This window comes from Geospiza fortis, unplaced genomic scaffold, assembly GCF_000277835.1.
Source record: "Geospiza fortis unplaced genomic scaffold, GeoFor_1.0 scaffold279, whole genome shotgun sequence".
Lineage (NCBI taxonomy): Eukaryota > Metazoa > Chordata > Aves > Passeriformes > Thraupidae > Geospiza > Geospiza fortis.
The window spans coordinates 1,276,501-1,289,829 of NW_005054352.1; the positions used below are offsets into that span (position 1 = coordinate 1,276,501).

General features: G+C 37.4%; 1 protein-coding gene across 1 annotated transcript in view; it reads right to left on the reverse strand.

Moving 5' to 3' along the window:
- Nucleotides 1-1,795: 1,795 nt before the first annotated feature.
- ARRDC3 (arrestin domain containing 3) overlaps nt 1,796-13,329 on the reverse strand; it is a 13,643-nt gene continuing 2,109 nt past the window's right edge. The window contains exons 2-8 of the mRNA XM_005423414.3: nt 12,006-12,087; nt 9,399-9,546; nt 8,088-8,190; nt 7,444-7,700; nt 6,881-7,043; nt 5,920-6,074; nt 1,796-4,533 (exon numbers count right to left, since the gene is read on the reverse strand). Coding sequence (XP_005423471.1) covers nt 4,477-4,533; nt 5,920-6,074; nt 6,881-7,043; nt 7,444-7,700; nt 8,088-8,190; nt 9,399-9,546; nt 12,006-12,087 — 965 coding nt within the window. The 3' untranslated portion in view covers nt 1,796-4,476. The remainder of the gene's footprint in view (nt 4,534-5,919; nt 6,075-6,880; nt 7,044-7,443; nt 7,701-8,087; nt 8,191-9,398; nt 9,547-12,005; nt 12,088-13,329) is intronic.

Here is a 13,329-nt window from a genome sequence, read left to right on the forward strand (position 1 = left end):
TTATATATTTACATTTATACTATTTATATAAAGAAATAACCATCTGCATTTTAAAATTCTCAAGGTCTCAAATAACAAAACTTTGATAATTTCCAAATTTATATCACTGACAATACAGCTAAGGTTGTTATGTAGAGGTACTGGTCTGAAAATGTAGTATTTCAAGATGTTGCACAGAGCTGCTAGCAGTGTCCCTTTAATGGTTCTAATTTAAATTCTAACTCTGTCATGTAGCACTAAAAAGTTTGTGTAGGTATAAAAAACCAAAATATATATATACACATACATGCTTAGCTAAGAAGGAATTTCTTCTCGTTTTGACTGGGGTAGTTAATTTCTGTCACAGTAGCAATTACAGGGACGTGTTTCAGATTTGCACAGAAAGCAGCACTGACAACACAGAGATGTTCTAGTTACTGCTGGGCAGAGCTCACAATGCATATAGGTCTTTTCCTGCTTCTTGAATCAGCTCATCAGTGAGTGTGCTGGGGGTAGATAAGGAGTTGGGAGGGGATACAGCTGGGACAGCTGATCCCCAGTTGATCACAGGGATATTCTAGGATACATGGTATCATGTTCAGCATACAGAGGTGGGGAAAGAAGTGGGAGAACATTCAGAGTCATAGAGTTTGTCTTCCCAAGTCACCATTAAGGTATGATGGAGTTCTGCTTTCCTGGAGATGGCTGAATCCAAGCCTGTACATTGGAAATGGAGAATGAATTCCTTGGTTTGCTTTGTGTCTGTGGCCTTTGCTTTATTAAACTGCTTTTATCTCCACTCATGAGTCTTGTTACTTGACTCTTCTGACTCTCCTCCCCAACCCACTGGTGGGGTAGTTCGGGAGAAACTGCGCAGTCCTTCTTTGCTAGTAGAGGTTATACACAGTAACACATCTCCAAGCAGGCTAGCAAAATGACAACCTTCACATTTCTTATTGGTTTTAACCTGAACTTAGGCAAATACTATTAAGAGTGTTATTAATAAGGAGGGAATGAACTCTTAAGTCTGTCTGAATTCTTCACCAAAAACAAAATTAAGCTGAAATGCTCTTCTTAGAGATAAGGTCCTATTGTTTGTATTATGTAGGGTGTTGGATCAATGTTTGTGTCATCCACGTCAGCAGCTGCCTCCCTGAAGTGAAGATATTGTGGGAACATTGTGGCCCAGTACCCCAACCACCAAGAGAGGTGCACAGGGCAGGCCTGCCACTCAAGCCCCTGATCTTGTCACAGGTCAAATGACATGCTCATCCTGAAGGATGATGACAATACATTTTGCCTGTACACAGCATACAGGACATGCTGCAGCACTGCCACGCTGCTGGCACACAGGGGAGACTCAACAACACTGCACAGGGCACACATTTCCACATCTCTACTTGCAAGCGAACAGCAGAAGACATCTTCTACACCCCAAGTCAACAAACTTCATGTCATGCATGTTCCATCTGCAAACTAGACCTTTGAAGTCACTCCCCTCCTTCCTCCTATTCCCCCAAAATTTGTGTCACCTCCTCAGGCAAAGGATCAGACACCTCAAAACAGGGTCACCGCAGCTGTAATGTGATACAGAGTCCTAAAAAGGCATTTCCCATCTGGGACCTGGCCCCATGAGCTCAGTGATGTGAATAAAAGAGACAGGATCCCAAAACTAGACTTCAGCGGTACTCAGCGGTGTAGTTCTAGAAATAGTTTTTCTGTTTTTTGAGAAAGCAATACATGTTTTCCTGCAGTAAGTTCCTGTATTATGTGATACTTGTGTTTTTTATGGTACATAGATACAACATTTAAAACCTTTTTTTTAAAAAAGTTTATTTTCCACAAGGAAGAGCAATAGGAAAAATTAAACTGTTTTCCACATACTGTTTTCTTAAAACAAGAGTCTACAAGGACATATTCAGCACCAAAACTAAAAACAAACAAAAAGAAAGTACAAACAGCCATAGAATATAATCTATAAAGCAAACATTTAATATTGCACTTTGTTTCTCTAATGTTTGGATTTTACTTACTTTTTCCTAATTCAGATCAGAATTCTCTAACAAATACTGGGTTTCAACTGTGAACCTGAAGTTTTATAATGCTGAGAATTGACCAATATTTGTGGGAGAGTAATGCCTCTGAGTAATTTAAACCGAAAGTCTTTGTTTGATAACCTTATACAATTTTTCATTCTAATCACAAAGGCTGAAATGCCAAGTCAATTACTATGATATTGGTCAATCCTGCCTCATACACAATTTTCCATTGTATTGCGGTAAGTACTTTAATGCTATGTATATCAGCAATTGTTCCCTAGTCTGTAAAAAGAACAAAAAAGGAAAAAAAAAGTAAAACCACCAAATGCCCTTTTATACCAACGATCCCATCAGCTTTAAAAATTGCCTGGTTGGAGAGGGTAGAGGGAAGGGACATCCACAAAATTGGCCTAGTAACATCATCCAATTTCCTTCTCGCCAACATTCCCACTCAAAGCCCAAGCCTTTTAACTGAATCACTTAAAACGCGACTCATATGTATTTTATCACCCTGTTGTCATTTTTGAAACATGAATGATCTTTCATGTTATCATAAAGGCCACTTATGGAAAAGCCTATTTTGTCGCATTTATGAAGCCTTAAAAACAAGGCAAAGGTTTTTAAAAATGAGCACCATGCAGAAACGCCAGCCTCCCCTCTCCGACTCTCTTCGGAGCTTTTTTATTGCACAGGGAGACAGGTATTTGATGGATTAGATCTTATTTGTTCAAATAGTCAAAACCAGAATAGCGTCCCTTTGTCAGTGACCTGTGTTCCATTGCTTCTGAAGAGCAAAGTTGACTTTCATTGTACATCTCTAGCATGTAAGCACTGGCATTTGTTAGCACAGGTAATGGCTCCATTGCACTCTTTTTCCTGTGGCACACTCAAGGGCACACTCTCTCCATACGATTTCTTGCATTCTGCATGAACACATGGTATAATTCACGGTTCTGTTTGTTTTAAAGCTCTTGAGAGTGCCACAGAAGATGCAGTTATCAAAGCACTTCCAGCTAACTCATATTTGAGTTTGGCTGGTAACACTGATATTACTTGCTTTAGTTACACTTCTAAACTTGTACAGCATCATAAACCCTAAAGGTAATACAAAGCGCACAAACTGAGCTCTTAGCATAAAAGAAGCTTTTCCTGCAGTTTGAAATATACTTTCTACTACACTCATCACATATAGAATTTTTGGTGATTAAGTAGCTATATATAAAAATAAATTTGCTTTCCCTTCCTATCCCTACTACTTGAGATATTGATCTGTCTGTGAATCCTGGACAGTGTATGACCACTTCCTTCTAACACTCTTTTGAGGAACAGCTGGTGTCTGCTGGTGCTGCTTTCATTTATGCCTTTTTTTTTAGAGCTTCACAACTTGAACATCTTTTTTTTATAATGCAGAAAGAGAAATGGGAATGAGGAGGATTTTGTAACTTTTGTGTATGTCCTTATTCCAGATCTCCCTCTCAAGTAAAGAACAAAAAACAAAACACAAACACAAAAAAAGAACTAACTCAACAGTGCAACGTAAAAAAACAAATATCATTCCAACAGTTTGGCAAGTGATGAGTTCACCTGAGATTAAGTGATTTTTAGGCAGTCTGTAACAAAATGCTGCTTTGCGATAATAGTAGAAAGGCAACAAATTCTTAAAAGAAATCAAGAAAGTATACAATCTTGACGAAGTCTATTAGTTTCTTTCTATTAACTCTTCACACCCTCCCTCCCTATCCCCATATCTGTTGCTTATCTACTACAGTAGGCTGCAAAACATACAGCAAGAAGGATTGGCTTGAAGGCATTTGATGTTTGTAAAATAAATCCACAATAGGATCCAAGCTGAAGAGGTGATACATGATCAGCCTACTAGGACAATTCTGAGCATGTGCATATGCAGGTAAAGTCCAGGCTACATTAAATTAAAAAAAAAGTCAGTGCATTTGTCAAAGTCTGTTACTGTTGGGTTTTTTGTTTGTTTGTTTCTTTCTTTTTTGTCAAAGCTTTCTTTTGCTCCTTATTGTGCGGACCACAAGACATAAGAAAGGGGTAACAACTGTCCGGTGTAAATGAGAAAAAGCTGTAGTGACACAGAACCGCACAAGGTAAGCAATAAGCATGTGCAAATTTCCAAATTGTAAGAGGAAGCCAAACCTCTCTTAACGTGGTTTGAGTGTTTGGACACACATGACTGTAGGTTAGTAAGGCTGCTCCTAGTATGTGCCAGTATTTAAGAGGAAGGGGGGAAAGCTCAGTTCTTCAAGCATGTGGAGCAGTCCTACAATGTTACTGTAGGCTTCAAAGCATGATCACAGGTTGTTTTCATTTATTCACCACACAGGCTAGAGCAAACCCACTTTCTTTGAAAGTGTGTCTCCACTATGATGCCTTGACCTTCAACATGGCAGGTATGATTCCAAACCCAAATCAAGTCAGCTTCTTATGGATTCTTTCAACGAGAAGGGCAAGATGGTCTGTCGTCTGTGGGTTGATCTGGGTTTGGATCAATCTAAACAAAAGAGAAAAAAACACAACAACCTAAGGTATTTTTAGGACTGATTGCTAGAAAATAAATCAATCCAAACACAGATTTTTAAAGTCCAAGACAGTCAGAGATAAATGGTATTCCTAATCCAAAAGTTACTCAGGTAACTGAAGTATCTCTAAAAATTAGATAAAACTTTGAATTGAATATTACTAAGTACAGTGAAACACTTTAAACTGCATGTTGATGGTAGCTTAAGAATAAGCACAAACATGGAATAAAAAATCGTAAAAAATCTGCTAGTAGCACAAATGTTCTACATTATTTATTGCAAAGAAAGAAGGCAACTGGACTCATCACTTTAACATGTAACTTTAAATACTACATTGATTTTGGAAGACATTTGACTTAAAAAGGCACAAAATTATTAGTAAAAAGTTCTTCTACTTAATTTGTAAGTTATGAATCCTGAAAAACCCCATAAAATGTTTCAGAAGTTCATATGTACCACACATTACCTCCTCTTCTTTTCAACAAAAAGAAAGAGGTGAAGAACATCGTCTCTAATTTAGGTCTCCAAAACTCAATAGGAAGTATAGTTTAAGTGGACATTAGATAGTTTGGTCAGTTATTTTAAAAATACATTTTTTAGAACAAAGGAAAAGCTTACTTCTAAATATTCAGGGTACCTAAAACGAAAGTCCCCAGAGTCATATTCTAGGCTTATGTTATAGGAGAGACACAAAAAACATGCCACTCACTCACTAGCAGATTAAGTGCTTCAAGAGGAATAGAAACAATCAAGAGTGGGTGGATCCAAGCAAGATTTAGCCAAAGGACACTATTTTATTTTGTCCTATACTACTGCTTTTCTTTGAAAAATATGAACATGGCTTTTGCAGGTTTTGAAGCCTGAACCTGTGTCCCAGTTACTGAGTGACTTTCACAGAACTTAACTTGCAGACAGAAGTGTTTGAACTATGCATTTAGAGAAACCTGAGCCAGAAAGAACACCTCTGTGCATGGAAATTCTGAAAGTAATATATACAAAGAGCTAAAAAAACAGAGTACTTTTAGAGAGCAGAGGTGAAAAACAGTTTGTTGTGCATCTATAGATTCAAAATGTTGGTATTCACTAATGCCATGTATTACATATATAATGCAATATAACTTTAATGAAGTCACTGAGAGAGCGCAAAACAATTTCAGAATCTCTATGAGCACTACAATAGTGAAGAACCCTGGAAATTTTTTATGCAATTTACCTGCACTTTGCTAAAACTAAGTTACCTTTTCATATTTTTGCTTATTTGTCCCGGTTTTCTTAAAGTAGAAACAGTTTCTTACATTTATTCCACATGACAGAATTCAAGAAACAGTGCATTCATAATTATATTTTGAGGTACCTACTTCTGAATAGAGGGGTGGAGGCAGAAAACGAAACTCCTGGATGTATGCAAACAGTGGTCCTGGAAGCGCTCTCTCAAAGTCATCACAAACACCTAAGGGTGCAAGGCTGGACTGCCGTTGCTCCTCCGTAACCACTTCTGCATAGCTGGGAGGTGCTGCAGGGAAAAGGCACACGCAGTTCGAACAACAAGTTCTTATGCATGTCAAAACACATAACATGATAAATATTAAACTTTTATACTGTAAAATGCACCAGGCATTTAGATAAATTATTTCTGTGATTTTTACACAGTTATTGAACATGAAAAAGAGGGTAGGTTGCTATAGTTTATTTTACAGCTATGCTCAAATGCAACAGCAGACTAACCATTGCTCACTGTGGCTTAATTATCACCTTCAAATTTAAAGCATACTCAGAACACTGAATTTCTATTACAGGCAGGAATTACAGGACATTGCACTCCTCTGGACTCCATCATCAGTCTGGGATCTGTACATTAAAACACCCATATGTTTATATGCAAAAAGAAAGAAGCTACAGAGCTTCTCCTTTGACAAAAGAGATTCCCACTGAAATGGATTACATTATCCTTTCACAATGTCTTGCCTACTAAGGACAATAAAGATCACCTTAGCTGCTATTCTGACAGGTTACACTGACTTACAAGCAAGAATACAGCTGGGATACTGGAGGCAGAATTAATTCTGCCCAGGTACAATGGCATTCTGTGCTTTCGTTCGTACCAGCTTCCAAGCAGCTGAATTGCACTGCTTGTACACCTGAGAGAAGAAGGCAAAGAAGGGAACTCCATTCTTCTACACAGAGCAAGCAGGTAGCAAGGAAGCATCCACAAAGGACCTTCTATGGATCTTATTATGAAGAATGTAATTTGTATCTGTTTGCATTACAGCAATGAATAAAGCACACAAAAATCGAAACAGACTTGTTTTGTCAGGTTACCTTCTGGTCTTTCAGGCAGTGTCAGACCAAGCCAATTCATGTTCATGCTACACTGGCTGCTTACACTTGATGTTCTGCTACCAAATGGGTGTAGAGGAATGGTGCCAATGACCAGTGGTAAGTTAAGGAATAAATCCATGGCACCAGGAATATCCACATATACCTAAAGAACAATAAAAAAAATATAGATTAAAAATAGGTTTGTATGAGCACTTCCTAATTTTTAGGCTAAAATCTCCAGCCATGTAACTTTTCACAAGTGACTGAAATTTCATTTTGTTCATTTTAGAGACAATGTCCCTATGGAGACAAATAGCCCCCCCCAAGACAAAGGCAGCTCTATACTCTTAACACAAATCCTCACATAGAAATGTTACATACTTGTAACACATTTCCTTAGAACATGCAAGATTTAAACTGAATTTACTTACAGAATTCCTGTAGGACACCTAATCTAGACTGTGTACTTCTTTTGTAACTTGTTAGCAGTTCACAATGCTTTGTTAACAATTTGCAAGGAATCATGGAAACTACTCATGCTCCAATTAAACAACCCAACATACCATCAGTGAATACTCCACACGGATTATACTACAGTCAAGGATTGAAGGGGAAACAGGTGGAATTTTCAACTGTTTGCCATTCCAGGTTTCTGTTTTGCCAGATGACAAGGATTCCCCACGCAGGCTAGCAACAAGTTGCTTGACTTCCTTCATTTTCCCTTTGGCATAAAATGCCTGTGTTTGGTAAATGGCTGCCTTTGGCACCACCACACGGGAAGAGCAGTTCTCAATCTCAGCAAAGATCTGAATTGATTCACCTGAAACAAAGCAACATTTCATTCTTTTCTATGTATTCGCAAGGCACCTGAAGCAAATTGGCACATACTGTGTACTGTTATAAAACACTGGATGCTGCTAGCAATGCTCCACACTTTGAACAATATCCACTGAAGCTAGCAGGAGTAAGGTCACCATGAGGTAAATCTAACAGAAAAATGCATAGGCCCAATAAAAGCAATGTCCTTTAACAATATGGAGACAGAGCAAGCTAACAAAATCAGTCATTTAAAATAGCAAGACAGATGAATGCAAATCAAAATGGTAAGAACAGTTTAAGTATTTCTTTTATATAACAGCAGCTAAGTACACACTGTCATTTTAAAAGGGAAGGAAAAACATTTCCTATAATTACTTCTGTTACGTACCTGGGGTGTAGCCCTTCCTTTCAATTTTGGCACTTAAGGATATTGGGCCTGAGGTACAAAACCAACAACAGAGAGTTTTTTCTTTTGTGCCTGCTTGGGGTGACTGCAAAAAAAGAACAAAATTTTCCATATAATAGAGTGCTCCACAAATCTTTTAATCTGTTCTAATCAACACAAAAAATATTATTATATACATTCTATGCATTTAGATACACATTCTATGCATATCTAATTTTAATTAGAGGGAAAAACCTCAAGCAAATTGCACCATGCTAACTATAAGCTTTATTCTAATTCCACACTCATTAACAGTGCCTTTTTGCTACACTTCATACTGCAGTTATACTTAAAACAAGTTTTTTATACATAAATAAATTTAGCACAGCTTAAGAAAGGCTTTATAGCCTACATATACCACCATAGAATGTCTATCTCTATGCAGCATAGTATTTCAGAAACAGTAACTAAGGTAAAGTACTGTAACCTTGACTCCTGCTATTTCCTGTTTCAAAATGATCCTGTTTCATCTGTATTAAACAGATTTTGTTATTTTACATGACACCAGCATTTAGGACTTGATCGAAAGCCCTAAATGAGAGAAATGAGAGTCTTTTGATTTTAATGGAATTTGTGCAAGGCCAATATCCCCTTGCAAGTCTGATTTTTCACCCATACACACAAGAAACCTATTTCAATGGATTTTGAGAATTTTCCCCCCCCCAATGGGGGGTGAATTTGAAGAAGAGTGGGGGGGAATGGAATTTTAGGTCTGATTGAATTCAAATCCTCATTGAAAGGAGTAGTGACACTGAAATTATTTTAATGAAATGATACTTCAGAAAAAGATTATAGAGCATTGTGATAATTTCTCCCCATTGGTAGAAAACTATCCATATGAAAATGATCAATTATGCACATCAGTACATTATTTACTTTGCATTTTTAAGTTTGCAGTCTGTGACACTAATTCCTTTACATGTCACTGCTCTTTCTTCAGAATCAAAGAAGAACAGCTCTCGAAATTTTCCTTCTTACTCACACTTAACAATTTACTATTAATTTAAATTGACAAAACCATTTTACATATCTTAAAAGTAAAGCAACTCCAAGTACAGGAAAACGTAGCTTTTAAAATGGAAGAACTTACAGAGTTGCAGAGCTAATGTAATACTTAGAAGATTGGCTGTAACTAAGTATCAAGTAAGTATAGGTAATGTAGTAGGTAAAATTAGACATGGACTGTTTCAGTTATTAAACTTCATTATTTTTTTATGCCAGAAACAAAAAATGAATAATTCTGTCAATTCTTACCAGTAATGAAGGAGTGTTGATATCTATATGTTCAAAGACTGTAAATTCCTTCTTTAATTTTACTGGTAGAAGCCAAGGCCTATGCAATTCAGCTTTCACCCAATACCGCACACTGCCGTGTCTGCCTTCGAATGAGGTAGCAAGTGGTCTGTGCAGGACACAAAGGTCAAAACTGGGTAATGATACAATTGATCAAGACAGTGATTAGTATATAGACCTGCATTTTTAATGCACTGTAGTACTTAATGTAGAGGATCTCAGAAAAATTCAATAATTAAAGATGGGAGAAAAAATCATCTCCAATTTATCCTACTATAGTTTTCCATGAATTTCAGGAATCAATTAGAGAATTGTACTAGAAAATGCCAGGAGAGCACAGATTTTCCTTAAGCTTAAGAGGCCACTTCCACATCTGGGGTAAAGTATGCCCTTTTGACTGCCAATTTAGAATTACCATTGGCACCAACAAATTATAGTTTTGGATGTCGCCATTGCGTATTATTTACTTGGTCAGTAGCTCAACATCAGGTTACTTTTAGCTGTCACTTCCATAGTGAGGTTCACCTTAAGCAGAGTAAATATCACAACATGGAGTTCTGAAGAGAGGCTATTTTGAGCACCTTCTACTCTTTCTCTACCCTGATGAGACAGCTTAGAACATTTATAATACTTAAGAATGTACACATATTCCCATATATGTATTTATATATACACACACACATATAAAATCATGAAAACTACTCTGAAATTTGTCAAAAGAAGGAAGTCTTTAGAAGCTGGAAGAAAGATGATGCAGGTAGTATTTCCAGACCTGTGAACATTGCCTTTTTTACTGTAGTATCATAAAGTATCTTTAAAGCACAATTATTTCCAATTAACAGTAGTTTTTGTAACTTATTCTGTTTATTTTTGTATTTTTGAATTAAATAATTTAAATTTTTTTTGTATTTTACTATGTTCTGAATACATACTTATATATACATTAAAATAAAGTATTTGTAATATTTCCCTATTTTCCAAAGAGACTAATACTAGCCATGCTAGTGCTTAACTAGAATTACTCTTTCAGTTACAGGTTTGACTTCACTATTTGCACATTTGAAATGTTTAGTTTTTCCCCTAATAACGCAATTAAAACTTCAGTTTTTCATTCTGTCCCATCTTCTGTAAAGGAAAAATCAGTAAGGATGATGCACATCTTTCCACTGTTGCTCTGAAGTTTAAGCCAGTTTTGGAAATATTCTATGGACACAAAATAGCAAGTAAGTAGGCAGTGTCAAAGTTCAGGCTTTTAATATCACTCTTTGTTTTTCCAGTATTATTAAAAACTGGCTTAACAGCTATTCCTTCATGGCATTTAAAAAGAACCAATGATTTGACCAATGCTTGTGATCTTTTGCTATCTCGCTGTTTCCCTTCAAGCTAAGCATTTCATATTCATGCTTTAAATGTTTTGGGTTTGGGATTTTTTGTTGTTTTCTAAATGCCCCATTAAACTCAAGGGAAAATCAGTACTAGCCTTACGGTTGAGATTTTTACAGAATGCTAAATTGTCTTGAAAAATCTCCATGTTCACAGGTCTTCCCAGAAAATCTTACTGAAACTATGTAGAAGTCCTGCGCCATTCTCTTTGAAACTGTTAAAGTGTTTGCCACCTGCACATTTTCCTAAAACCAGCACCTCTAATAAACAACCTTAATATTAGGCAGTGAGCTTATTCACATAAAACTGCCAAATTTTCAAGTTTTTAATGACTGCTACTTGCCTTTTACAGTAAAAGGCTCATTTTTTATCCATATTCATATTCCCTCTTTTCCTGTGTATTTGATTTTACTGGAACTTGTATTTTTAGCTCATTTCTATATTTCCAACTCTACTATGTCCAATATTACATCCACAGTGCCTACAGTACATATTTCAGACAGGAGTGGGGCAACAGTTTTTATCTTACCAGAACAAACTTCTACTCGTACTCTTGCTTTGCCTTTGTTTTCTAAACCAAATGGGATTTGCTAGGAAAATTCCTCTTACTCTAACCACCCTTTCTTAAGCTTGTTTCCACCCAGGCCTTCTGTATAAATAGCCACCCTGGGTACATACATCCTATCTGAATAAGAACAACCTCCTCTTTTGTTGAAATCTAAGTAAACTAGCCACATCTGTTCCAGACTTGAGCCCAAACAAAGCTCAACTCCACTGTGATCTTATCTCTAGTTCTGCTGGTCTGCATAACTCCAGTAAATGGTTGAATTAGAAGGTATTTCAGCCACTCTGCAGGACTTCAGTGACAGTTCAAATTCCTCTCCCTTTTCTTGGGAAGGGGAAATAGCCTGGAATATCTAGTTAGTCAGTAAGACTTGGTAAAAAGAAAGTGAGCAACTGGGCAGCAGTGAGCTCCTTTTTTGTGGAGTTTTTTTTTAAAAAAGGATGGGTATATCAGTGCAAAAGCAACCTCTTCAGTTTAATGAGATTATGTTCTCTACTGCATGTTAGGAGCACAATTCCTACTACCATTGAAAAGGTTTCCCCTCCACCCACAGCAGGAGTTTTGGTCAGGTGGGTGGGCAGCAGAGCCCCGTGTGGAGGAGGACTGTGAGGGGTACTTACGTCTGTGGAAGCTCGAAGCTGAATGCATATTCATGCCTTCCTGAATGGATGGTGTGAAGGCCTTCTTCTGAATTGTCATCATCTAAAAGAGAAAAAAACCAACATGCTAATCCAGCTGCACACATGTTATACATTGTGTAGGCTTCTCTTCCAGAAAAAATGCAAGTTGCTTACAAGACCCAAAGAACGTGGTGTCCCAGGAACAAGGTTCTTCAGTCCATTAGTTATTAACTGCTGGAATTCAGGGCTAACTCTGACTGACAGAAAGGTAGGCAAGACTGCCGGCCTTAGAAGCAGAGGTTAATGTTTCAATATAATCTTGCCTCTGAACAGTGACACAGTTTCAAATGCTGCCATTTCAAGGCCTCCATTCAAGGTCTGTAAAGGAAATCATGCTGCTTTCCACTGCAGTTGCTAGTCAGAATGAACTAGAGCTGGCTTTTTACCAGCATTAACAGTACCAAGCCTGCTGTTTAAGATTAAATTTAGAAATTCAGGTTCTTTGTATCTCCTGCCTGGCAACAGTGTCCAGACATTAATCACACACACAAAAAAAAAGTGTGAGAAAGGAGTAAGAATATACCGGCAACACCCTGAAAGTACCCAACACACTCAGGGGCATAGGAAATGGCAAGTTGCCCAACTAATGCTATCTAGAGCTAAACCTTTCATTTCTTTAATAGATTAACTTGATCTTGCTCAGACAGAGCATAGATACTTTCTGGTTTTATGCCAGGAATGCTAACCCTTCTTTATGGTCATGACTATCTGTCCAGCTTCAAATGCCACAAGAAAATTGTAGTTTATTCTGACATCAAACCAGAAAAACGCTGACTTGGTTAAAATAAAAGTCGAGTGAAAAATGACTGAGCAAGTCGCAGATAAAAACGGCTGGAATTATAAAAGGGGTTATAGCGAGACAAAGTGAAAGGGAACAGCCTATGTGTGACTCGCTGAAGCATTAATGGAGGCATGCAGCAGGGTTCTAAGTTTCTATTGTCCTATAGAAGAGCCGACGCTCTACTTCCTACAGTGTAAATACCGAAAACTTAAAAACAAATTAAAAAAACAAGGAAAAAAAAAAACCAACCTCCTAGCAGCAAGATGTGGAAATAAATACACCTTCAGGACGCAACATTTTCCCGTAGATCACGAAAATGTGATGAACAAGCGAGACAATGTGTCGGCGTGAGGGTGGGCTTCTATATTGTCGTTTTGCGTTTGGTGTTTTTTTCAATAACTATGATTTATTTATTTTCTGTTTAATTTTGTTCCGAGAACGGGTGCGCTGCTTTCGGCTGTGGCTGCTTTCGGCCCGGCCCCC